At 46.7% G+C, this 26,393-nt stretch overlaps 1 protein-coding gene across 1 annotated transcript in view; it reads left to right on the forward strand.

The window, feature by feature from the left end:
• SLC6A2 (solute carrier family 6 member 2) overlaps window positions 1-26,393 on the forward strand; it is a 47,964-nt gene that overhangs the window by 11,611 nt on the left and 9,960 nt on the right. The window contains exons 3-6 of the mRNA XM_017867115.1: window positions 2,665-2,796; window positions 5,005-5,242; window positions 18,059-18,197; window positions 24,989-25,123. Coding sequence (XP_017722604.1) covers window positions 2,665-2,796; window positions 5,005-5,242; window positions 18,059-18,197; window positions 24,989-25,123 — 644 coding nt within the window. The remainder of the gene's footprint in view (window positions 1-2,664; window positions 2,797-5,004; window positions 5,243-18,058; window positions 18,198-24,988; window positions 25,124-26,393) is intronic.

A 26,393-nucleotide genomic window follows, 5' to 3' on the forward strand; every position in this document is an offset into this window, starting at 1 on the left:
ATATATATACACACATACACATTTTTTTTCTATTTTTGAGTCAGCATCTCACTCTGTCACCCAGGCTACAGGGCAGTGGCGTGATCATAGCTCACTGCAGCCTCAAACTCTGTTGCCCAGGCTGTTCTTGAGTTCCTGGGCTCAAGCAATCCTCCTGCCTTGGCCTCCCTAAGTGCTGGGATTACAGGCATGAGCCACTGTGCCTGGCCCTATTAAACAGTTTAATACACCTATCTAACTGCCCCTTGCCCTGGCTCTAGATCCTCAAGGGGAGTAGCAGTTGGCCGCAAGGCAGAGTGGGACTGAGACATATCCAGGTTTGAAGCCGAGCTTCATACTTGCTAGCTGGACAAGCAACTTAACCTTTCTAAGCCTCAGTGTCCTCATCTGTAAAACGGATTGTAGTAATTCTCTCTCAGGGGTGGTTTTAAATAAATAATTATGTAAAAACTTGTGTGCAGCTTGGTATATAACAGGTGCTCAACAAACAGTACTTGTTACTTTCACCAACCCCACTGACTACCTCCATCTACATCAGCACACCAGCACCACCATTACTGTCAGCAATGTGCATAGAGACATGGGTCAGGTGGCAAACCAGCCCTCTCTATGTGGGAGAGGGAGAAAGGCAGAGAATGAAAGGAAGAAATGAGGAAGGAGAAAAATGGCACATGGCCACTCCAGAGACTTCCAACCTGGAGCAGTGGCTGTAGCACTGGGCCAGCCTATGACCAATAGACCAGATGGCTTAGCTGGTCCCAGATCCCCCATTTCAGAACAACCTACCCTCTGATCCTATTCAGACTCATGTCCTTCATCTAGGTTGGAATGTTCTAGAATCTTTGGGGCATGTTGGAAACAGCTCTGGAGTTCTTGAGCCAGGCAGACCTGGACCCAAATCCCAGATCCACAACTTACCAGCAGGTTAAGGTCGGTCAGGTCACTTAATTTCTCCAAGCCTCAGTTTCCTCATCTGAAAAATGGGTATAGCAGTTGCTATGTCAGAGGGTTTGTGTAAGTGGGATCACAGATAGCCAGTGCCCAGGTCCTGCCTGATACACAGGAGATGCTCATTTCCCAGTAGTTTTACGTTTTCCCCCTTTCCACCCTGCTCCCCACCACTGATCCATCTTCCACTCAGAAGGGACTGGGTCTCTCAGCACTGGGGCCAACGCTTCATGCTTCCAACTTAGGAGAGGTGCCCTGAGAAACAAGTGGAGACTGATAGTCTGAGTAGCTGAGTGAGTTTGACCCTAGGTATGATGTGACTTTGCCACAGTTCTTTGCTATCTTGAAGCCTTAGTTTCCACATCTGTAAAATGGAAATAATAATGATCTTTGATCTTTGTGGTGAGGATTGAATGAAAGTGCTTGGAGCCCAGAAGGGGACAAGCAAGTGTGAGCTGCGGGTATCTATTGTTAATAGTGCTAATGTTACCATTGTTAAAGTATTTCCTGTTTTCTTGATGTGGGTAGGTCAGAGAGTATTTGGTTTCCAGGGTTACAACACCTTAGCTAAAGGCCAGTGGTAACAGGAGTTTAGATCTGGCCTGGCCACCTCCAGCTGTGTGTGGAAAGGAGCTGGTGTTTTGCTTTGGGCACACTTGCAAGCTGGGGCTCATATGACATGTGTCCCAGTGAGTCACCTTGCAGAGTCAGAGCCCACTAAGCACACCCCGGGCTGCCAGGGTATACTGAGAATTGTCTCTGCAACTCAGATTCGTGCAAGTCCATAGGAGATGCTCATATCCCAGTAGTTTTACCTTTTCCCCCTTTCTGCCCTGCCCCCCACCACTGATCCATCTTCCACTCACAAGGGAATTCTCCCAGGAATTAATTGCTGCCTCGTGCCCAGGGACCCCATCAAGTTTCTGTGATGTTCTGGGTGGATAACTTCCCTGGTCAGGAACTTGAACCTCTGCTCCTTTGCTTCAGCCACCTATAACAGTGGGGACCTAGTGGGTTGGAAGGCTGGAATGTGAATCCAGCTTCCCTTACCTACCAGCAGCACCAACAGGAGCCATTAGACTCCCTTCTCTGCCCCTCAGCTTGCCCTGGGGGTACGTAATGACCCTGACTGGTTATTATGTTTGCAGGCTGTTGTGAAACTCTAAGAAGAATCCAGTGAGATCATGTTTGGGAAAGCCACATGCAACCCTAAGTGATATGGATACCAGCAAAATTAGAAACTCCGTCATGTAAATTTAGGCACTGTCTCTTTTTCTCTGGTCTCAATTTTCTTGCCTGTAAAAGGAAGGGTTTGGGTTAGATTGGCATTCCCAGAGTGATGATTCACGAAAGAAAATGTTCAGTGTTTAAATAAATCTGGTAAAGGCTACACCTGTGATGCCCCTCCTGACACATCACAGCATGCACTTGTGTATCAAAGACTAGGAGAAGCCTGCAAGAAGCAAATCTATTTTGCTTTGCTTAACCTAGATTTTACTAATTTGACCACAGAATCTCACTATTATGGTTATGATTATTACTACCACAAATACTGTTACTGTTATGATGATTAGTATTGATTGCTGTGCGTCACCTTTGGAAACAGCCAGCTGAGCAGATGCCCGGGATCTTTGCAGCTCTTGCAGACACGGATCCAAGACCTGGGCAGAGGGGGCAGGGGTCTGTCAGGTCACACTCTGCCCCTGTGTCCTCCAGGTGCCTTCCTGATCCCGTACACACTGTTCCTTATCATCGCGGGGATGCCCCTGTTCTACATGGAGCTGGCTCTGGGACAGTACAACCGGGAGGGGGCTGCCACCGTGTGGAAAATCTGCCCATTCTTCAAAGGTAAAGAAGGGGTGGGAGGAAGTTTCATGGTTGTTCACAAAGGATTCCCTGTTGCCCCTGGGGAATCTGCTCCAGTGGTGAGATCTAAGGTACACCTCCTGTCATGTGGGGTTCACAGGTATTGACAAGGTCAAGACTGTCCACCATTCCAAGTTACATGGAGAGCATTCAGTGTGTTGGGAATAGCATTAGCATAGAAATTCTGGAAACCTGGGTTCTAATCCAGCTTTACCTGCTGAGTGACCAGAGAGTCTATTTCCTGTATGGGAAATTTTTACATAAGTATCAGAAGTACCGAGCACATATACCACTAGTCTCTCCTTTTGCTCCCATGGCAGACATTAGAAGTTGATCATGGATCTTTTTGAGCCCAGCCTGAAAGCTGATTCATACAATAGCCACAACTAGTTGATAGCAGCTGAAATATAACATGAAGCCTACTTGCATTTGGGACTAAGAACACATCTGCAGAAAGTAGCCAGAGCAACTGCTATTTCTTGGCCCCTATACAGCTGGGAGAAGGGCATGGAGGAAGAGTTAGTCTCTCCCAAGCACTGGTTGGAGAACTGGGCACAGGTGGCAACGAGGGCCAGTGTGACTCCCATGAGCCTCTTCTCAGCTGGCATGTGTCTCCTGAGTACCTCCTCTGTACTCAGTCCTGTGGGAGATACAGCTGGTGCAACAGTCTTATAAGACATGTGCATTCATTACTTTTCTTGTTGTTAATTGTCAGAAATTCAACTCAAACTGGCTTCAATATAAAAGAGAATTGACTTCTGTTACAGTAAAGTCCGGGGATTGGCTTCAGGTATAGATAGATCCAGATGCCCAAATAATGATGTCTGGAATCTCTCTCTCTTTTAGTGTTTCAGATCTGTTTTTTTTCTGTTAGCGTCAGTCTCAGGTAAATTCTTCTCAAGTACCTGCAAAGATGGCCATCAGCAACTCCAGGCTTAAATTTTACCAAGTTTAAATTTTACCAAAATCAAACAAATAAACAAACAAAAACCTCTATAGAGTCATAGCTTCCTTAAAAGTTCCAGAGAAGATTCTCATTGGTTTAACTTGAGTCATATGCCCATCTACTAACCAATCACTGTGACTGTGAGAAAGCAGTGCTCTGATTGGCCAGGTATACATCTCGTGATGGAGGAAGAGTGGGGAATAGCCTCACCCACACCTCACAGGCTAATCATAACTTAAGGCTAATTCCTTAAAAAGCAATGTTGGGTAGGTAAACAATACATCTACCCTAGAAAAAAGCTATAGAACTACCCCTAAAGGAGCTTATGATACATTGAGGCACACGATACTGGCACCCGAAGCAGGTGATTGAGAATAGGACCCAGAAAGCACACAGGGCTGAAATTCCAGTCAGGGAGTGCTTGGTTGGGTTTCCCCAGAAGCAGTTCGGAGACAAGGATTTAAGTGTAAGTAGTTAGTGTGGGAGGTGATCCTTAGAGAGCAGCAGCTGGAGGTAGGGAAGGGGTGGCAGCCATAAAGGGCGTGCACCAAATCAGTGCCACCCTGGGCAGGGAGCTCAGTCCCATCAGGGGAGAATATGAACACCCGTCAGTGTTATCCTGCCCATGGGGCGAGGGAGCTGGATACTCACAATCCAGCTCCTAACATGGCTGCCCACTGGGAGCAAGAAGGTGGTTGAGTGGGCAGGGGAGCTCCAGTGGAAAGAGAGTTATCAGGCAAAGAGATGGCAGGCGCCTATGGACTCTGGCAATCTGCTAACTGTGCCGTCGGCGGCCTGTTAGAAACCGGGCCACACAGCGGGAGGTGAGCAGCGGGTAAGTGAAGCTTCATCTGTATTTACAGCTGCTCCCCATGTCTCGCATGACCGCCTGAGCTGCGCCGCCTGTCAGATCAGCCGCAGCACTAGATTCTCACAGGAGCGCAACCCCTACTGTGAACTGCGCATGCGAGGGATCTAGGTTGTGTGCTCCTTATGAGAATCTAACTAACGCGTGATGACCTGAGGCGGAACGGTTTCATCTCGAAACTATCCCCACCCCCAAATCTGTGGAAACATTGTCTTCCATGCAACTGGTCCCTGGTGCTGAAAAGGTTGGCGACCGCTGTGCTACAGGAAACGAGAGGCGGAGGGAATGGGAGTGCAGTGGTGGAGCGATACCCAAAGAGAGGTGGCTGTGGGGCAGGGCCTGGGAGACCCCTGCCTTACCCCCTGTTCCCACACAGGCGTTGGCTATGCTGTCATCCTGATCGCCCTGTACGTTGGCTTCTATTACAACGTCATCATCGCCTGGTCACTCTACTACCTCTTCTCCTCCTTCACCCTCAACCTGCCCTGGACCGACTGTGGCCACACCTGGAACAGCCCCAACTGTACCGACCCCAAGCTCCTCAATGGCTCCGTGCTTGGCAACCACACCAAATACTCCAAGTACAAGTTCACGCCGGCAGCGGAGTTTTATGAGTAAGTCACAGACCCCTTGTGCTGGGCCTGTTGAGGCCAGTGCTTGATAAGACCTGAGCCAAACACCAAGGAAAGCCACAGACCAAGGAGACACATGCCGTCAGGATGTTAATGTTTACTGAGCGGCCACTGGCCTGATGCCGGGTGAGGGGCTGAGGACACAGCTATGGTCGAGGTAGTTGGAGGAGCTTGCATTCTGGGGGAGGAAAGTGGAGGAGGGAAGATAATACACAAGTAAACGGGTAAGGGAGTGAGGATGTTTTAGAGTGTGTGTGCACTGCAGGGAATGCAACACTTTCTGGGGTGTGTAACTGCTCTTAAGGAACTGAAACCAGGTATGTGGGAAAAATCAATCCTGGAGGGAAAAGAACGGTTGCGTGGGTAGTCAGGGCAGACCCCTCTGAGGAGGTGACACGGGAACTGATGACGTCAGAGAAGGGAAGAGCTGGGGCTCAAGGGCAGGCGATGAGCTGCAGGTTGAACCCAAGTTGATCTGACCCTGAAGCTGTAGTCTGACTCACCCTGGGCTGCTGTCCCTCTGGAGTTCCTGTGGGGGAACATAATCAGAGCCTGGAGAAAATTCAAGAAGTGGGAAGCAGGCCAGCTGTTGGCAACTCTGGGAAATTATCTGGACCATGTGTGCATGAGAAGCCCTGGCCGTTGGTGCAAGACAGAATATCATTTAAAAAAAGAAACTTTTATGTTGAAATACTATTATACAAAACAAGTAGTAAAAATAGTGCATATACCCATCACCCAGTTTCCCCTAGTGTTGACGCCTTGGGTAACCATGGTATGAGTTTGAAACCAGAAAATTAGTATTGATACACTGTTAGCTAACAAGCTGCAGACCTTATTTGAATTTCACCGATTTTCCCACTCATGTCCTTTTCTGGTATTTAATTGCCACGTTTCTTTAATCTTCTCCAGTCTTTGCTCTTCGTTGATTTTCATGACCTTGACACTTGAAAAGTACTGGCCAGGTATTTTGTGAAATATTGATTTGAGTTTGTTTGTTGTTTTCTCATAATTAAACTGAGGTTATGCATTTTGGCAAGATTATCCTAGAAAGGATGCTGTGCCCTCCTCAGTGCATTCCATCAGGGGTGGGGAGACATGCTATCAATGTCTTGTTGCTTGTGATGTTAACCTTGCACACTTGATTAAGGTGGAGATTGCCAGCTTCTTCCTGTGTAGAGAAAGTTATTTTCTTTTTTTAAGTAATAAGTGTCTTTTAGGGACATACATTGAGTTTATACAAATATCTTGATTCTCATTTTTGTCCACATTTCTTAGCATTCATTGATGATTCTTGCAAGTAAGGACTATTACCATCATGTTTATCTACTTATAATTTCCATCATTCCTTCTATTTTATTTTATTTTTTTATTTTTTGAGACAGAGTCTTGCTCTGTCACCCAGGCTGGAGTACAGTGGCACCATCTCGGCACACTGCAACCTCCACTTCCCACATTTAAGTGATTCTCCTGCCTCAACCCCCTGAGTAGCTGGGATTACAAGTGTGCACCACCATGCCTGGCTAATTTTTGTATTTTTAATAGAGATGGTCTCGGACTCCTGACCTCAGGTGATCCACCCGTTTTGGCCTCCCAAAGTGCTGGGATTACAGGCGTGAGCCACCACAGACAGCCTATCATTCCTTCTAGATTAGTTGATTGGAATTCTTCTTTAAGGAAGAATTGTCCCTTCTCCCCTATTTATTTATTTATTCAGTTATTCATTTATATCAGTATGAGCCCCTGGATATTTATTTTATTCTGTGGTCTTAATCCATAACTGTTATTGTTGTTGTTATTATTATTATTTTATTTCAACTTTCATTTTAGATTTGGGGTACACAAGCAGGTTGTTACATGGGTACATTGCATGATGCTGAGGTTTCGGGTGTGATTGAACCTGCCACCCAGGTACTATGCTCAAAACTACCTAATGAGCATAGTACACAATAGGTAGTTTTTCAACTCTTGTCCCCCTCCCTCCCTCCCTCCTCACTCTTGTTGTCCTCAGTGTCTACTGTTCCTGTCTTTATGTCCATGTGTACTCAGTATTTAGCTCCCACTTATAAGAACATGCAGTATTTGGTTTTCTGTTCCTGGATTAATTTACTTAGGATAATGGCCTCCAGCCACATCCATGTCCCTGCAGAGGACATGATTTTGTCCTTTTTGTGGCTGCATAATATTCCGTGGTATATATGTACCACATTTTCTTTTTCTTTCTCTTCTTTTTTTTTTTAAGACCGAGTCTCTCTCTGTCACTCAGGCTGGAGTGCAGTGGTACGATCTTGGCTCACTGCAACCTCTGCATCCTGGGTTCGAGTGATTCTCCTACCTCAGTCTCCCAAGTAGCTGGAATTACAGGCACCCACCACTACGCCCAGCTAATTTTTGAATTTTTAGTAGAGACGAAGTTTCACCATGTTGGCTACGCTGGTCTCAAACTCCTGACCTCAGGTGATCCACCTGCCTCGGCCTCCCAAAGTGCTGGGATTACAGGCATGAGCCATTGCACCTGGCCACCACATTTTCTTTGCTATTTTGAGTAGTGCTGCAGTGAACATCCACACGCAGGTGTCTTTTTGGTAGAATGATTCATCTTCCTTTGGGTAGATGCCCAGTAGTGGGATTGCTGGGTCGAATGGTAGTTCTATTTTTAGTTCTTAGAGAAATCTCCAAACTGCTTTCCACACTGGCTTAACTAATTTACATTCCCACCAACCGTGTATAAGCTTTCCCTTTACTCTGCAGCCTTACCAGCATCTGTTATTTTTTGATTTTTTAATAGCCATTCTGTTGGGTGTGAGCTCATAACCATCATTATTTAATTTGTGGCTTCCCTGAATCCTCTCAGCCTCTACTTCATCCATTTATGTCCTTGAGGAGGGTGATGACTGACTTGTTTTCAGCCACCTGATTTAAAATGTTTGCATAGCGCTCTGTGCACAATGTAGCTAGCATCCATTGTCTTCATCCCTCAGGCATGGGTCAGTTCCATTTCATCAATCCCTACATAAACATGCTAGCAGGTAAGCAGAAAGTACCTGTTACAAGCTGTGGGGCAGACAGGATAGATTCCCCCTGAACTCCACCCTCAGGGCACTCATGGTCTAGAGCAGAGGTCCCCAAACTTTTCTGCTTAAGATCATAGAGTAAATATTACAGAATTTGCGGGCTACATATGTTCCTATTGCATGTTCTTTGTTTTATTTTACCTCTAAAAACCATTCTTATCTCACAGGTCATAGCTAACCAGTCCATAGCTCAGATTTGGCCTGGGGGCCATGGTGTGCTGAGTCCTGGCCTAGTGCAAGATTTCCCAGTAAAACTTCCCGCCATGATAGAAATGGTCTATATCTGTGCAATCCACCACAGTACCCACTTGCCATAGGCAGTTACCAAACAGTTGAAATGTGGCTAGTGTGACTGATGAGCTGTATTTCTAATTTAATTTTAATTTATTTACCTTTAAATAGACATATGTGGCCAGTGCAAAAAAGTGTGAAAAAAAAAAAAAAAAAAACCATATTCACAAACAACAAAACTTTAGTGCTCCTCTCCTTCAGTCCTATGGATTCCCCAAGCCCAGAACCTGGGAATGAGTCCTGATTATCTGGAGATGGGGGTTATCCTGGGACCATCTCTTTCCCTGCCATCTTGGTGCAGCAGGGCCAAGGGGATTTAGTTTGGTTGAAAGTGACCTCTGAAAAGTCTACTGCCTCCTCAGGGAGTCAGTGTTCTCAGGATCCAGGAAATATCCTCATGGTTCACTGCAGAGAATTTGCTAAGGGTCCTGTACCTGCATCCACCTGTCTTCATCGGTGATTTCCATGGACTTCTAACGTGCATGTGTAAAATTGTGTGTTTTAGAATTTTCTTGGAGAGGGTCTATAGTTAAGTTGTCATCAAATTCTCAAATACCTCTCCAGCCCTCCTGGAGGATCTGAACCACTGCTGTCACTGAACGTGAGCATCTGCTGTAAGAAACCTGTCTTCCTCACCATCACATTAATAGCTAACCTCTTACCATGTGTATGAGGTTTTCTGCTAACTTCCTTGTATGTATTATTTCGATTTAAGCCTCACACCCACCTAATGAGGTTTCTGTAACTCTTATCCTCGTCACACTCTTGGGGAGGCTTCATTTCGCAGTTGAGACAGCAAAGTTCACAACCACACAACTATTACCGCACAGAGCCAAGATTTGGACCCAGCCAGCATGCATTTGCAAGACCCTGAGAACGGGCATCTCCTTCCATTTTGCACTGTAGGAGCTTACTTCTCCTCACTCTAACCCCAGCCCTGCCTGGCAGGGGAACTTCACAGCATGCACCCTTAACCTCTGTGTTGTATCGGCCTCTATCCATTATACATGTTTGTTATTATGCAGAAATATTGTCATGGTCACACATCATATTTACCCAGTTTAGATTGCATCCCAGCCATAGTGCAAAGCACCCTTTCTATACTATATTTTAATCCTGACCACAGTGGTCTAAAATTCTTTTTTTGAATGAGAAAACAGGCACAAATCAGTAAGTGACTTGTCCAAGGTCATAGAGTTTAGAAGTGGCATTAAAAGTTGGTTTGGACGTAGGTAGTCTATCTCCAAAGCCCAAGATCTTAGCCCAGCGTTCTAAACCTTAACTGCACATCAGAATCACCTGGAGAGCATGGAGGCCTGGATTCTACATCCAGAGATTCTGATTTCATTGGTCCGGGTACAACCAGGGCACAGAAATTTCCATCAATAGCCCCTCCTGCAATTCTAACATCCAGCCAATGTTGGAAGCCCCTGTTTACTCACTGCACTCTACTGTCTTGGAGTAAGACTCCTGCTAGAGTCAGGCTGACATCTCTTTAGTCTCATGTCATGGAAAATCTAGGGCATCCTTCAATCTTCTGAGGAGGAGCATGGTCTCAGAAAATTCCAGAACCATCAGAGAGCTTGCAGGTGGGGGTTTTAGGCCTTTCTGCCTCATGAACATGGTTTGGAGGGGAAGGTGGTAAAGAATAGTGGAGCAGAGAGTGCTGCCGACACATGTGATTGGTTGAACGCTCTCCCCCTCATCCTCCCATGAAGGAAAAAGCATGATTTTCTTTTACTCTTGGCAACCCTTGTTTTGTAAGTTAAATTGGGAAATGATAACTTTGTCTCTAGTCCAGTTTGCATTTGATTCCTCCTCTGATGTCTTCATGGCTAGTATGTCGGCCCCAGCAGAGACACCCAACAGGAGGGAGAGGTGAGATAGGTTTTGAGACCCTACTTACTTTAATTACAGCCCTAAGCTTCCTCCAAGCTCAGCTGTAAGCAGAGAGTGGTGGGAAAAGATGGCCTCCTCATGCACTGGGCTGAAAGGGTTGGGGGATCCAGGTAGAACTGAATGCAGGGTTTTTTGTTTGTTTGTTTTTTTAAAAGAGATGGGGTCTTGCTCTGTCACCCAGTGGCACAGTCTCGGCTCAGTGCAGCCTTGACCTCCCAGGCTCAAGTAATCCTCCCACCTCAGCCTCCCAAGTAGCTGGGACTACAAGCATGCACCACCACGCCTGGCTAACTTTCTGTATTTTTTGTAGAGATGGGGTTTCATCGTGTTGCACAGGCAGGTCTTGAACTCCTGGGCTCAGGCAATCCACCCACGTTGGCCTCCCAAAGTGATGGGATTACAGGTGTTAGCCACCTCACCCAGCCTACAGGGCTTATTTTAGGAGCCTTCTGCCCTACAGATCTTCCCTCTTTTTTTCCTCTCCTTCACCTTTCCTCCACTAACCATGCAAACCTTCATTGCTACCATCAGCCAAGCACTGAGGATCTCCTCACATCCAAATCCCATTTAATCTTCACAGTTCATGGAGGTGGAAATTATTCCCATTTTACAGATAAGAGAGTAGAGGCTCGGGATTTAGGTAAGTGGCGGAGCTGGGAGTGCAGGGGCCTGGTCATGCATGAAGATAGGAGTTCTTCTCACACCGCCCTTTCTTGCCTGGAGCCTGCCTCTGTGCTTTGTAATGCACAGCACTGTCATCAGCTGCCTCTGGACTTTTTTTTAATGGCATGCTGCCCTTTTTTCTAAATGTTTCTGCTTGAAAAACGTCCCCTCAACTCAGTTTGGGAACCCAGTGAGTGGGACTTGCAGTGCCAATCCTGAGGAAATAGAAAATTTTTTTCTCTTTCCCCAAACCTCCTGGCCAATTCTGTTATCACCCTGTACTCATTTAGGCTGATGGACTGAGCATATCATTCAAGGGAACAAAACTGCTATTCTCCCCAGGCTCTGGGCCCAAAGCCAAGCAGCCCCACGCTAAAAGAAACTGCAGCTCTGTAACTTTATCTGTAAAAGGCCACCTTTGGTGAACATGTGCCTAGCAACAGAAAACTTCCACCCCATGCCGGTCTCTGGTGAGGAAGAAAAGTCTCCCTCCACCCTAGTATTAATCATCTGTGCTAAATATCAAGTGAGAAATTGAGCTTTTTTGGCGTGTAGACTTCAGAAAGCCTGGATGGTACACTTAACGATGATTCATTTTCATTAAACTTCTGGAAAACTAGAACAAGTTTCTTGTACTAACCCCCAAGGCTTGGGCCTGCTGGGGAGAGGGGGCTGGATTCTCATTGCTTTTCTTGGGCGTAAGCTTGGGAGTCCAGATCTTTTCACTGATGAAATACCTAAACAACCTCTACAACCCTGAAAGTGGACTTTGCATGCATGGGGCATCAGCTGGGCCTGTTGGGGGGCATTTCAACCATGAGATTGGACACCAGAGGCATTTTGGCAAGTTTCAGGGGAAGGACGATTGGTTCCATGCTTCCCCCCACCCCATTATTTGGATAGTCAAGTCAACCAAATGACAATTGACATTATTCAACACCTGTCCCATAAAACCACAGGAAGTAGTGGAATTAAGCATCAGATAGGGTCATTATACGCCTCTGGTTCTCTTTTTTTTTTTTGAGGCAGATTCTCACTCTGTCACCCAGTGGCTCAATCTTGGCTATTGCAACCTCTGCCTCCCAGGTTCAAGTGACTCTCCTGCCTCAGCCTCCCAAGCAGCTGGGACTACAGGTGCACGCCACCACACCTGGCTAATTTTTGTATTTTTAGCAGAGGAGAGTTTCACCATGTTGACCAGACTGGTCTCGAACTCCTGATCTCAAGGATCCACCCGCCTTGGCCTCCTGACATGCTGGGATTGTAGGTGTGAGCCACCGCATCCAGCCTGGTCCTCTGTCTTTTTAAATATGCCTATGCCCTGCCACCCTTTCCTCTGCTTTCTCTCTCTCTCTTAGGACATAGCAGAGGGGTCTAAGTCAGGGGATCATTTTGAATTGAGATGAGGATGAGAAGTTTGCCAGGTAGACAAATTGGGCTCGGACGTGTGTTCTGGCTGAAGGAACAGAAGGTCCCAGGCCCAGAGCCATGGATGCACCCTATGACCAGGGACTGACAAGTAGCTTGCTGCTGCCAGGGGTGAAAGGCAGGGTGTGGCAAGGCCGGGGATGAACTTGGCACGGGATGGACTATGGAAGGCCTCAGATTCTGAGAGACTTACATTGTTATCCTCTGGACCTCGATGCTTTCAACTTTTTCGGTTGGATGATTCTTTGTTGGGGGACAGGGGTGCACACTGTCTTGTGTATCTGTGATGTTTAGCAGCATCCCTGGCCTCTACCCTCTAGGTGCCAGCAGCTTCTCCCTCCTCTCCAGATGTAACAACCAAAAATGTCTCTCTAGACATGCCAAATGTCCCTGGAAGGCAAGGGCAAAGTTGCCCCCAGTGAGAACCACTGTTTTAGGTGCTAAGAAGCCTCTAAGGCTTTGGAGGCAGGAGAGTGGCAAGGTTAGAACAGCACTTGGGATGGATGGTTCTGCAGTGGCACAGACAGTGGATGTAAGGGGGCTGACAGGAGGCAGAGAGACTGGATTTGGGAGAGGGTGGGAGTCATTTACAGTAACTCTGGAAGGACAGTGTATTAGTCAGTGTTCTCTAGAGGGACAGACTAATGATATACATCTCATATGAGTTTATTAAGTCATATTGACTCACACGATCACAAGGTGACATCCCACAATAGGCTGTCTGCAAGCTGAGGAGCAAGGAAGCCAGTCCAAGTCCCAAAGCTGAAGAGCTTGGAATCTGATGTTTGAGGGTAGCAAGCATCCAGCACCAGAGAAAGATGTAGGCCAGAAGACTACACCAGTCTAGTCTTTCCATGTTCTTCTGCCTGCTTTTGTTCTGGCCACACTGGCAGTTGACTAGATGGTGCCCACCCAGACGAAGGGTGAGTCTACCTTTCTCAGTCCACTGACTTAAATGTTAATCTCCTTTGGCAACACCCTCACAGACACATCTGGGAACGATACTTTGCATCCTTCAATCCAATCAAGTTGACACTGAATATTAACCATCACAGACAGAATGTGGGTCTGGCCTGGGATGGGGAGAGTGGGGGTGGTGATGGAGGGAGCAACCAAGAGATAGCATTAGCGGGGACCAGACATGGCAACTGATTGCATGGGGGAGATGATGCAGGGTGAGAGTTTAAGGCCACAACAGCTAGCCTGAGAGCTGCAGGGATGGGGGCCATTCTGGGGAGGGGACATTGATTTGGGTAGACCTTGATGACCTACCCAACTCTGCTCATTCATTCATGCATGCTCACATCCCCTCTCCTGACTGCTCCCTCCCCAACACCGGTGTACCTCTTGTCACCTTTCCGGCCAGCAGAGAAGGCACCTGCCACCTTCACAGCGGAGTCTCCCCAACTGACCCCCTCTACTGAGTTTTCTGGGTACCCTTAACTCCCTTGCTGACACCTGCTGCTCCTTGAAGCCTAGGACTCAACCATAATGATCATTATAATTACCATTTATTGAGCATTTCCTGGGTTCAGGGTATTATTATCTGATATTCTATAACTCGGCCCTCATCAGAGTCCTTTTACTGAAAAGGGAAAGACTCGGTGATGGGGAATGCTTACACTCACTACTGTCCCCTTGCCTGAGAGCCCCAGGGGGCTGGAGCCGTCACCTGCTTCTCCACAGCCATGCCACCAGCCCGTGGCACACTGCCTGGCTCAGAACAGAGGTGCAGAGAGAGTTTGTGGAATCAATAAAAGAATTCGGGTCACACGGGAGCTGGTGGTAAGGCTAGGGTGGGAAGCCAGGTCTGTCTGACCCCAGAGCTCAGACAATTTCTGTGCCACATTTTTCTATTTTCCTTCACATTCTTTCAAATAACAGACATCTATTTTGAGTGGATAAATGATGAAAGAGTGAATGAATCAGCCTCGCTGGTGGCCTTCAGCCTTTCTCTCACCTGCCTGGAAACAAATTTAATTCCTACCCAAGGATAAGCTAAGTAAGTTTCCAGACTCAGGGTATATGTTTTCCTTACAAGTCGGAATCTTCCTGCATCATTTGTGATGATTCCAGCAAGGGCTGTCATCTGCCTCTGGCAGACAGACAATTGATCTTATCCACTGCAGGTGTGTACAATTTTGCCATTAATGTGTGTTTTGGAATTAAAGCCACCTTCCAGGGAAGGATGATATGTTAAGCTGTTTGCCTCTAACACCTAGTACAAATTTATTTTGTTTTGTTTTGTTTTGTTTTTGTGATGGAGTCTCGCTCTATTGCCCAGGCTGGAGTGCAGTGACAAGATCTCTGCTCACTGCAATCTCCATCTCCAGGGTTCAAGCAGTTCTCATGCTTCAATCTCCCAAGTAGCTGGGATTACAGGCATGCACCACCACACCCAGCTAATTTTTGTATTTTTAGTAGAGATGGGGTTTCGCCATGTTGGCCAGGCCGGTCTTGAACTCCTGACCTCAGGTGATCCACCTGCCTTGGCCTCCCAAAGTGCTGGAATTATAGGCATGAGCCACCATGCCTGGCTATATAAATCTATTAAGCAGCTGCTTTCTGAATGGACCTCTAGCTGAGTGCAAACGCCTATAGAATGAGACAGGGAAGTTTCCACATGGGAAAATGTGTGGTGCCCTGGGCAGTATGAAAGATCTGGGCAAAAGGGTTAGAAATTTGCCACAAGTGAGGGGAGGAGTTGCTAAGAGAAAGATTGAGGGTGTGTGGGAGACTGACCCTCTTTCCTTCCTTGTTCTTCTTGGGGTGATCCTGGAATCTCATTTTCAGTAGTAGAGGGATTGTTGGGTTTAGCAAGAAAGGCTGGGAGCATTTATCTGTTTCTAATCTAATGATCTCTCATGAGCTAACAGGTCTAACTGCCAGTTCTGGGCTTAGCACTGGGGACCAGGAATGGTTAATTCACCTCCTCATCCTGGGAGACCCTTGTATACAGTTAGCCCTGACCTTGCAGGAACAGGCAGACTCTCTTAGCAACTGAGTCAAGAGCCACAGGAACTGGAAGGGTTGAAGGATTCCTATCAATGGTGATCAGGGGGGCCTCCTAGGAGAGGTGACACTGGATTTGGGTTTGAAGGGTGTTGGGCAATGTGCAGCTGACTATTGCCTCTGAGTGTGGGACACAGAGAAGTGGGAACTCATTGTGGGGGCCCCTGCAGCTCCCTTGAACCTCCCAACATGTGTCATGCTTTATTGTGAATTTGCATGTAGTGTTGCCTCCCATGCTACGATACAAGCCCACCAAGGCAGAGTCAGGACGGTGCACGAGCAGTTCCTGTGTGTGTCCAAGGCCCAGATGGGCTGGCTCACAGCGGGCCTTCAGTGAGGAATGAACGATTAGGGTGCAGAGCAAATACTACACCAAGTTGTTCCCAGTTCTGTTTGCTCTGCTTTGCAAGGGTGCAGAATGGTCAGGGGAACCCTTCTCCCCTGGGACCTGCTGTATTGTTTCAGCAGTCTGTCTTATTTGACCTTTCCTTAGCTCCTAACCGACTTTGATTAGATTCTCATTAGCAAACGGTCATTTTGTTTACAATTCTCTTTATCATTTCTTCATTGTAGATTGTACAAGGGACCCCAATATTCTCAGACCACCTTAGGATTGTTTGTTTTTCTTACTTAAAAAAACCAGGCTGGGCACGGAGGCTCATGCCTGTAATCACAGCACTTTGGGAGGCCAAGGCAGATGGATAGCCTGAGGTCAGGAGTTCAAGACCAGCCTGGCTAACATTGTGAAACCCCGTCTCTACTAAAAATACAAAAATTTAGCCCGGCATGATGGCGGGCTTCTGTAATCCCAGCTACTCAGGAGACTGAGGCAGGAGAATGGCATGAACCCGGGAGGCAGAGCTTGTAGTGAGCCGAGGTTGCGCCATTGTACTCCAGTCTGGGAGATAAAGCAAGACTGCGTCTCAAAAACAAAAACAAAATCAAAAAATGAAAACAAACAAAAAAACACTTTATTGATAGCTAACATATTCCAAAGGAGTGACTATCATCAAGTGACAGCTCAGAAAATGATACCTGTTGAACGCAGCCAGTAACCTCACCCAGCTCAGGAAAGAGCATGATGAGTGTCCTGAAGTCCCCATCATGTTCTCTCCCAGTCAGTAACCCCCTCACCCCCATCCCAGGGTACACCTCTCCTGACTTCTAATCCTTTAGGTCAGTTTTGCCTGTTGCTGAATTTTATATGACTGGAGTCAGACGGAAGTGCTCTTCTGGCTTTGACTTCTTTTTCTCAGCAGTGTGTGCGAGAGTCATCCCTCTGGAGGTAATTGCTGTATAATACTCCACTTAGGCCAGATGTGGTGGCTCACACCTGTAATCTCAGCACTTTGAGAGGCTGGAGCAGTTGGATCGCTTGAGCCCAGGAGTTCAAGAACAGTCTGGGCAACATGGCAAAACCCAGTCTCTTCCAAAAGAATACAAAAATTAGCCAGGTGTAGTGATGTACACCTGTACTCCCAGCTACTTGGGAGGCTGAGGTGGGAGGACCACCTGAGCCTGAGTAGGCTGAGCCTGCGGTCAGCCGTGATGGTGCCACTGCACTCCAGCCTGGGTGACAGAATGAGAGCCTGTCTCAAAAAAAAAAAAAAAAAAAAAATACTCCACTTTATAAATATATCCTAATTTATCCATTCCACTGTCGATGGATATTTGAGTACTTTGCAATTTGGGGTTATTATGAATAATGCTGCCATAAACATTCTAGAGCATATCTTTTGGTGAACATGTGTACAATTTTCTATTGAGTCAATATCTAGGGCACAGGGTAAGCATATCTTTAGCTTTAGTAGCTGTTCTCCAATAGGAGAAATGCTCACTCTTGTCTCAGTCTCTAGACCAGGGATTCTCAGATTAAGCAATATGAACCTTTTGGGAGCGGTCATTCTTTGTTATTGGAGACTGTCCTGTACACTGCAGCATGTTTAGCAGCACCTATAGTCTCTATGCCAGTCGCACCACCTCTCCTTAAGTCAGGACAATAAAAAACATCTCAGACATTGCCAAATATCCTCTGGGGTGGGGGTCGGAGGCAAAATAGTCCTCCCTCCTGCTGAGAACTGCTCTTTACAGTGTGAGTTCTATGAGGACAGGAACCTTCCCTATTTATTACTCCAAGGCTAGGCAAGCAGCAGGCACTTAAGAGATTTTTGTCTTTTAACAGCAGCCATAAGCCTGGAATCTCCCCAGATGATTTGCCTCTCCTAGGACAGACTGGTCCTGGGCACAGGCCATGGCTGACCAGGGCAGGCCCATTGTGGTGCATGGCAGTGGCTGGGACCCCCGAGTTAGGGGAGAGTGGCCAGGTCCTGTCTCCATCAGTGTGCATTTGCAGGGACTGGCCTGTGGTCACGGCCCCTGTTGTCCTCCCTGACACCATTTACCCTGGTCCTCTCCCCTCTCCTCTGGGCAGGCGTGGTGTCCTGCACCTTCATGAGAGCAGCGGGATTCATGACATCGGCCTGCCCCAGTGGCAGCTCTTGCTCTGTCTGATGGTCGTCGTCATCGTCTTGTATTTTAGCCTCTGGAAAGGGGTGAAAACATCAGGAAAGGTAATATCTCTTTGTTTCTCTTTCAGTTGGGTGATCAACCTTGGTGGGTGTGATTATTTCTAGCAATAATTATGTAGTTGGTGGACAAAAAAGATGGAGCTGGAAGTGCAAAGCCTGGATTCAAGCCCCAATTCTGCCACTGACTTAGACAAACCCCTTCCTTCCTTTCCCTTCCCTTCCCCAAGTCTGTGTCTCGCCAACAATAGGTTGAAGGGGTATAAGTGGATCAGAGTTTCTCACACTTTCCTGCCAAAGCTTCCCTAATAGCAGAGACCAGGGACTGGGATACCCCAAAGGTCTCAGGACAAAGTCTAGAGATGCTATCAATATGCCCTTGATGAATCTTGAATCTCGACCTAAATCTTCTTGCAAATGTTGCATCCTACTCTGGAATATGACCGTAAAATCAATAAATCCCCCCTCTGAATTTTTTAGGAAAAAAACAATGCTCTAGAAGATATTCAGATGTATGCTGGATTTTGTGTTTCCTCCGATACAGAAAGAAGTGCCCCCAGAGTTCCAGGTGCCTTCACGAGAAGAGCATAGCTTTAGATGACCCATGGGGGCCAGTCCAGAGTTGGCATTCTGAACTTGGGTGACACTGTCTCCCTGTAGTCAGCCTCTCAGGGGTGAGGAATATTCAGGAAATGGCTCCTGTTGATTTTTAGCCCGAGGAACATCATGGGAACAACAACCCCATTTGGGCTCTACAGGGTCTATTTAGAAGCTTGACTGTATTAAAGAGGATGTGGATGGGAAATATTCTTTCCAGTGTTCTGGTTAGCTACTGCTGTGTAACAAACCACTCCAAAATGTAGTGACTCAAAATAACAACCATTTTACTGTTTCTCACAATTCTGTGGGTTGATTGGGATCAGCTGGGTCGTGCTTCTGCTTCATGTGATATTCCTTGGACTACATGGCTTCAGTGGGCTGGCTATTCTAGATGGTGCATACACATTGCTGGCAGTTGGCACTAACTGGGAGCTAAGTTGGAGCTGCCAACCAGAGCATCTTCGAATGTTTCCACATAGACTTTCTATGGTGCTTGAGCTTCTCAGAGCATGGCAATTGAGTTCCAAGAACATGTTCCAAGCAGACAAGCCACAATGGTGTACAAGTAGCTCTTCCAGTCTCTGCTTGCATCATTCTTGCTATTGTCCCCATGGCTAAAACAAGTGTTGTGGTAAAACCTAGTGTCCATATGGGAAGGAATTACACACAGGTGTGAGTTCATTGGGGGCCACACCTCAACAGTCTACCTTAATCAACCTTAATGGTTGTTAATTTGGGAGAAGCCTCATTAGGCAACTGATTTTGTAAAGGGGGTGTGCACAAGAGTTCTCTCTGATACTCTTAGAGTTCTTGGTCATGCCATTGACAGCAAAGAAAGTAGCAGGGGAGCAGCAGCCAGTAGGGATGAAATCCATCGAGAACTGAAGATAGAATTTCCTATCAGCATGTTGGAGACACAGTATCTACCCTAAGAAAACACTCAAACAAAATGCAGACCAGGGCTTGGAGAAAGTCTAGGGTTGAGCAAAACCAGGATAGGACCATTACCATTCTGATGCCTGGCACCTAGTACATCTTCAGTAAATATTTATTGGGTGATTGAAGGATGGGTGGGTATATAAGTTTGGGGAACTTCATTAAGTATTCTTTTGAATTTAATTCAAATTATCAACCACTTATGGACACCTACTATGTACCTGGCTTGATGCTAGTACTAGTGATGCGAGAATAAGACAGGTTCCTTCTTCAGTTGCTTTAGTCTATGTGTATTGCAGGCAGGTTATGGATCAACCAATGTCACCAGCTTCTTGGGTCTCTATCCAGAGACATATGTGTGTGTCCCCATTTAATAACAACCAGTGGTCACAAACTATGTGCACTATTATATATTTTGTTATTTTTTAAGCTTAACTTTACCTTGGAGATAGTTTCACATCCAGTAGTTCGAATTACATTTCAATAGAAATACAAACTGTGGGTTTAAAAACCATAATTAAATCAGCTTAGTGGGTCATCACACTTTTAAAATGAAAAGTCTAGATAATAAGAGATCATTGCACATAGTAAAGTAAGAGCTGTCTGTTGGAATTTTTGTTTCAGTTATAGCTATCTGTAAGTTTATGTGTATTTTGTCTTGATATTGAAGGTATTTCTTAGCATGAGTCGTGGTCAAAAAGTGTGAGATGCTGCGTTAGTGGAGAAAGGAAGCTCTTTCAACTGAAAGTGTCTCCAAAGACCATAGAGAAGGTGGCATTCGAGCTGGGTCTACAAGGTCAGGCAGGCACAGGTAGAGGTGGGGTGGAGGGAAGGGATTCTCAGTGGAAGGAACTACATAAGCAAAGTCGTAGAGATGCGGAAGTCCCAGGCCAGCCTGGTCTAGCACTCTCTGCACCTTTCCTAGGTACCAGGAACAGAGTTCTCCTGGCCTCTGCAGGCACAGACAGAGACCCTGAGGGGAGACAGGGCCCACTCCTGTGAACTGCAGAAGATGTATGAGCTTTATACTGCTTCTGGCCTTGGCACAGGACAACCATAGACTTCTAATATTGCACTCCGAGACTGGGTTCCCCATGGCCATCACCAAAGAGAGTAGAGCCTGTCCCACTTAGTTTACCTCTTGGCTAGAGTGGAGTATATGTTGTCTGCAGGCAGGCTGGTGCAAAAGAGACCAGGAGGAGTGGGGCTGAGCATGCTCAGTTCTTTCTAAAATGCACCTTCAGAGAAGGTGGTGAGGCACGAACCAGGGTGTTACACTAGGAAAGTGCCCCATGTAGAAACACAATGAGAGAGGAATATGAGTCCCCTCTGCATGTGCCATCTGAAGCCACAGCCCACATTTTGCATAAGTCCCTAAGCAGGCATGCCACAGGCAGTCCATGGAGACGAGATTTCTAGACGAGATTTCTAGAATGGGGAGCTTCACTCAGGACATTCCTGTACTCTGTCTTTAATTGTTTTTATAAACTGGCTTATGAGAAAACCAAGAGTATTGCTTATTTCTTTCCAGACTGAACCTGGAACAGGACATTGAGCTTTTCTTAGCAGGCTTCCATAGCCTCAGAGCTGGCCTCAAATGAATTGCAAATGTTCATACCTCCAGTCTTGGCAAGTGAAGGCTGTGCTGGTCCTAGCTTACTTTAGTGACTGGATTGGACTCAGTTATAATGAACAGCATCGTTCACACATGAGTGAGGCATAGACTAAAATATTTGTAGCTTGGTGTTTTCTTCAGTAACATCAGTGCCTACCCCACACCCCACAAATCCCACTTTGTAAGATCGTGTCTTTATTGTTAGTGAAAATGTCCCTAAAACCCAGTTCAGAGGATCACGAATTCTTAATCAGTAAAGGGTAAATTGATTCAGATGCACAGTGATAAAGTGCAGACATGTGTCATCTGTTTCCAAGTCAACCTTAGAGCAGGTCCTGGGCCGTGTTTTTCAAACTTTCATGTGTGTAAGAATCACCAAAATGGCTCGCTAAAACTCACATTCCTGGGTCGTTCTTTGAGAGAGTCTGATTCAGTGGGTATGAGGTGAGAATTTGCATTTCTGACAAGCTCCCAGGTGATGCTGATGCTGCTGGTCTGTGGACCTCACCTTGATCTAGGCAGCCCTCTGCTCAATGCCTGGATTCATAGCAAGGCTTGCACGACTTTGGTGACAAACACCTCACCACCTTCCTGGGCAGCTCTTTCCCTTGAGAGAGCTCTATCAATTTGAAAGTTCCTTCTTTTGTGGAGCCAAGGTCCTCATTTTGATTGTGAGCCATCAGTTTGAATTTGGTAACCTAGAACCCCACAAATTATCCATAGAAACACCAGCAGGTATGGATTTAAAGTGATAGAAACCAGTGACCTCCCTTAGGGACTAAGGACATTTGCCAAGACCAATGGGCTGCTCATTGCTTTCTTGATCTTGTGCTCAAAATTGGACTAAGTCTAGGTTCTCATGGCCAGAGCTGTGTTGCAAGTTGGAATTCTGAGAGCTGAGAAGCCTGGGGTGGAGATGACAGAACCTGAGCCTTTCTTCTGTTTACCCATTGTGCATTCAGGGTACATGTGAGCATGAGTGAACTGTTGGCCAAAGATCCAGGAATCCTTCTTTCAACACAAGATCTTAGGCAGCTGAAGTAACACCCACTGCCAATTCTGAGAATCTTCAACAGGACTCAGATGGTTTAGCTTTGAACTCATGGGCACAGACAAAACAAGTTCCCTGCTATCTTGATGCTTGACTATAATAGTCAGGGTCTCAGCTCAGTCACGGCCTGATGTATTCCTTAGGGAAACTGAATCCATAGCCATCAAACATGGCCAATGCAGGGCCACCTCCAGGCCCAATGGGAGATTCCTTGGAGTCAGAAGTCAAGATACTGTTTTCTGATGACAGGAGTGTAGTCTCACCTGGTTTGCTGGGCTGAGCGTTGCAGCTGGGCTGCAGCTATTGATGTAAGCTTTAGGAGACCAGAGCAGTTAGAACCAATCACAAGGAGATGTGAGAGCTCCTCCTTGTGCCTTTTGCCAAGAGCTTACACCTATTTGTCCTAGATCAGGAGACTGAATCCAAGATTGATTAACATAAGGTCACCCAGATGCAACAGCTTCACATTCCAGGGCATGTTTCCCTCCTTATTTGTTATGCAATTTGGCCTTCCTGTTCTTGCCTCCCTGAAAGAAAACAAGTGGAAATCCCATTTCCACAAAGACCTTCTTAGAACAAGGGAGTGATGGAGAAACAAGTGGATAACATGAAATAGAGGAGGCTTTCCTGATTCCTTCTGAGCCCAGAAGATGTGTCTACCACTGTGCATTTACTCACTCCCATGCTGACTCAGTTACTCATTCATTCACTTGTTCATGCATTTATTCTTTGACTTAGTCATCCACTAACTTTCTGATTTATCACTCAACCACTCATCCATCTATCCATCCATTTATCCATCCATCCATCCATCCATCTACTCAACCCTCCACCCACCTAATCATCTTATCCATCCTTTTAACCAGCTACCCAATCATAATCCAACCATCCACTCATCCATCCATTTACCTAACAATCCAATCATTCATCTACACCGCTGCCTAGTCCAATCATTCATATAATAAACATTTATTAGGACTCATATATGCCAGGTTCTGGGGATTCAAGTTTGAAAAATGTAGGATTTTACTTCTAAGGGGCTCATGATGTAGTGGGAAAGACAAGTAAAAGAAGAGGATAAATCGCCATCCTTAAACACAAGTATAAAAAACATATGGCTTTATTTTCTATGTCTCTATTTTCATTTAGAGCCCATATCTTTTTATCCTGGCAAAGAACTTTCATGTTTCAAGGTTTTCACTTTCTCCTTAGGGATGTGTGAAGATTCTTGGGGCTACGTAGTTCGAGGGCTTTGCGGGGGTGGAACCATCTGGCATTTAAGTTATAGGTTTTCTCATGTTTCAGCTGAGTCCTCCTTGAGTCTGACTACCTTGACCTTAACCTGAGTTTTTACTTGGGCACAGCCTTCTTTCTGCAAGGCTACCCATGGCTGTCTCTACCTAGTGGTGATTTCTCACCTTGGCTGCACAATTTTATCATCTGGGGAGCTTTAAAAAAATACTCATTTCAGGCTCACGCTAGACCAACTAAACCAGAAACTCCAAGAATGAGATCTGAGCTTTAACATTTGTACCTATAACTCCCCCCAGGGTATTTGAATGTGTAGCCGAGGTTGAGAAGGAACAGCAAGGAAACCCACATAACACCCCCATCCCTGCCTCTACCTTTCTTTTCTGTTCCTCCAACTTGGACAAGGGGATGGGGTGTTTCTTTTTAGTCTGGAATAATATCTTCCTTTTGTGTTCCTGAACAAGATACATTGTCTGTATCCCACATCTGTTCCCACTAAGATGAAAAATGGTCAGAGGTTCTGCTTTCTGTCCAGCCACATCCCTTCCTGGGCAATGTGCTTAAGAAAGAAAATATGCTTGAAGGGGGGGTAAAGAAAAAGAGGAAGATGTAAACAAAAGGGAGAGAGTGGAGGAGAGGGAGACGAGGGAGGGGAGGGCAAGAAGAGAGAGAGGGAGGATGGAGAGAGAGAAAAAGAGAGTGGGGGGAGAGAGAGAGAGAGAGAGAGAGAGAGACTGACTGATATTTCTAAATATCCTGCCAGTCAGATAGGTGCATGCAGCAACCAGTAGCAATGGTGTGATGGACACAGGACTGAGGGGGAAAGGGGAGAGCACAAAGGTGGGTGTACTTAGTTCTACCTGGTCCATGAACTGCACCTTGATCTAGGCAATCCTTTGCCAATGCCTGTATTCATAGCAACACTTGGACAACTTCAATGACAGGTACCTCACCATCTCTCTAGGCTCTTTTCCTTTAGAGAGCTCTATCTATGGGAAAGCTCTTCATTTTATGGAGTCAACAGTCTTTCCTTGAAGGAGTCAGGAGAGGTGGCTTTGTGGATGAGGAGGTATCCTGTGCTATGAGGACCTAGTCTTTGCCCTGCTGTGCCCTTGGCTTCCATCATAGTACTATCCCCAGTGCAGCTGACTCTCACCCTGGGTTCTGAGCTTCTCTAGGGTGTGACCTGTGTCCGTTTACTGGTCTAGCCCTGGATTCTGCCTCAGGGCCTTGCCTAGAACTGGAACTTGTAGCATGTGCCTTGGGTAAAGGAAGGTGGGAAAGAGCATGACTGGCTCCCTGGGAAAGGACTCTGTGCCCCGCCAGCCCACCACGGGATTGGGGCCAGAGCAAGGCTCTCACCTGAACTTATCCATTGCCCAGGTGGTGTGGATCACAGCCACGCTGCCTTACTTCGTGCTGTTCGTGCTCCTGGTTCACGGCGTCACGCTGCCCGGCGCCTCCAACGGCATCAATGCCTACCTGCACATCGACTTCTACCGCTTGAAAGAGGCCACGGTCAGTGCTCAGTGACCACCAAGCCTTGGGCCAGGCTTGTGGGAGGGTTTTCAGGAGCAGGTGATGATGGAAAATCTGGTCCCAGCTCTGCCACAAATGTACAGTGTAGCCTTGGACAGGATCCTTCCATGTCTGAGCTGCAGCTTCCCCATCTGACCAATGTGGATTTGCACCTGATAGGCTCCATAAGCCCACCCATCTCTCTCTGGAGGCCTGAGATTCTGTGGTTCCATCTGGTGGTCTTCACAGACTACTCTTTTTGAGGAGAGAAATTCCCTGTGAAGAGGACATTATGTCCTGGGACCTTGCTCCTGTCCTGTGCCCACAGCTCCCTAGCCAACCCCAGCCACCCCCTGCCCTCTTGCTACTCTCGGATCCCCAAACCTGGTCTTTGCCACCATCCTGTGATGTCGGCACAAGGATAGTTTTAGCCGCCAGGGAGGCCCTGCCAATTCTCTTCCCCAAAACCCTCATCCAACCACTGCCCCTGTCCAGAGGCCCAAATTATGGTGAAAGTGGGTGAATTTGGTAGTGGAGTCCAGTGCAGAGCAGGGAGGGTGGGAGCAGAGACTATCATAGAGGTACTCAGTACCTTGAGCATCTTAAGATAACTGCTGAGATTACTTCCAGCCTCCTCTTGCAGGGCCCCTCAGTGAGAACACCTCAACATCTTACAATTGCTATCTTACAATTCTCCGGGCTTCTTTATTTGAACCCATAATAATCCTGGCAGGCCTAAGCAGCACAGGATGAAGAGAGATGCATCCCAATATGCATCTCCATAGTTGTAATGTTCCAACATACTGCAGTGTTATAGACCAGTAACCAAGAGAAAACCTATTTTCGTAGTAGCTGCCAGAAAGATAACAGAGCATAAGACACAAATCAGCCTTGTAAATTGCAAAATAAGTTAGACTTCTATTTGTTCTGTGACTGTTTATGCTAAGCCTTTCAGATGTGTAGAAGCTAAGCCCTCAGTGCAGTATCAAGGAGCAGATCTGTCTTCCCCCATCAGATCATGCTGCCCTCTGTTTGCACAGCTGGGGAAGCCTGGACTAACACCAGTAGGGGCATGACAGACATCTCTCAAATCTGAATTGCAAGGCTGGGTGTGGTGGCTCACGCCTGTAATCCCAGCACTTTGGGAGGCTGAGACGGGCGGATCACTTGAGGTCAGGAGTTCAAGACCAGCCTGGCCAACATGGGGAAACCCTGTCTCTACTGAAAATACAAAAATTAGCAGGGCGTGGTGGCGTGCACTTGAAATCCC

Source organism: Rhinopithecus bieti, unplaced genomic scaffold (assembly GCF_001698545.2).
Source record: "Rhinopithecus bieti isolate Rb0 unplaced genomic scaffold, ASM169854v2 scaffold_3879, whole genome shotgun sequence".
In the NCBI taxonomy this organism is placed as follows: Eukaryota; Metazoa; Chordata; class Mammalia; order Primates; family Cercopithecidae; genus Rhinopithecus; species Rhinopithecus bieti.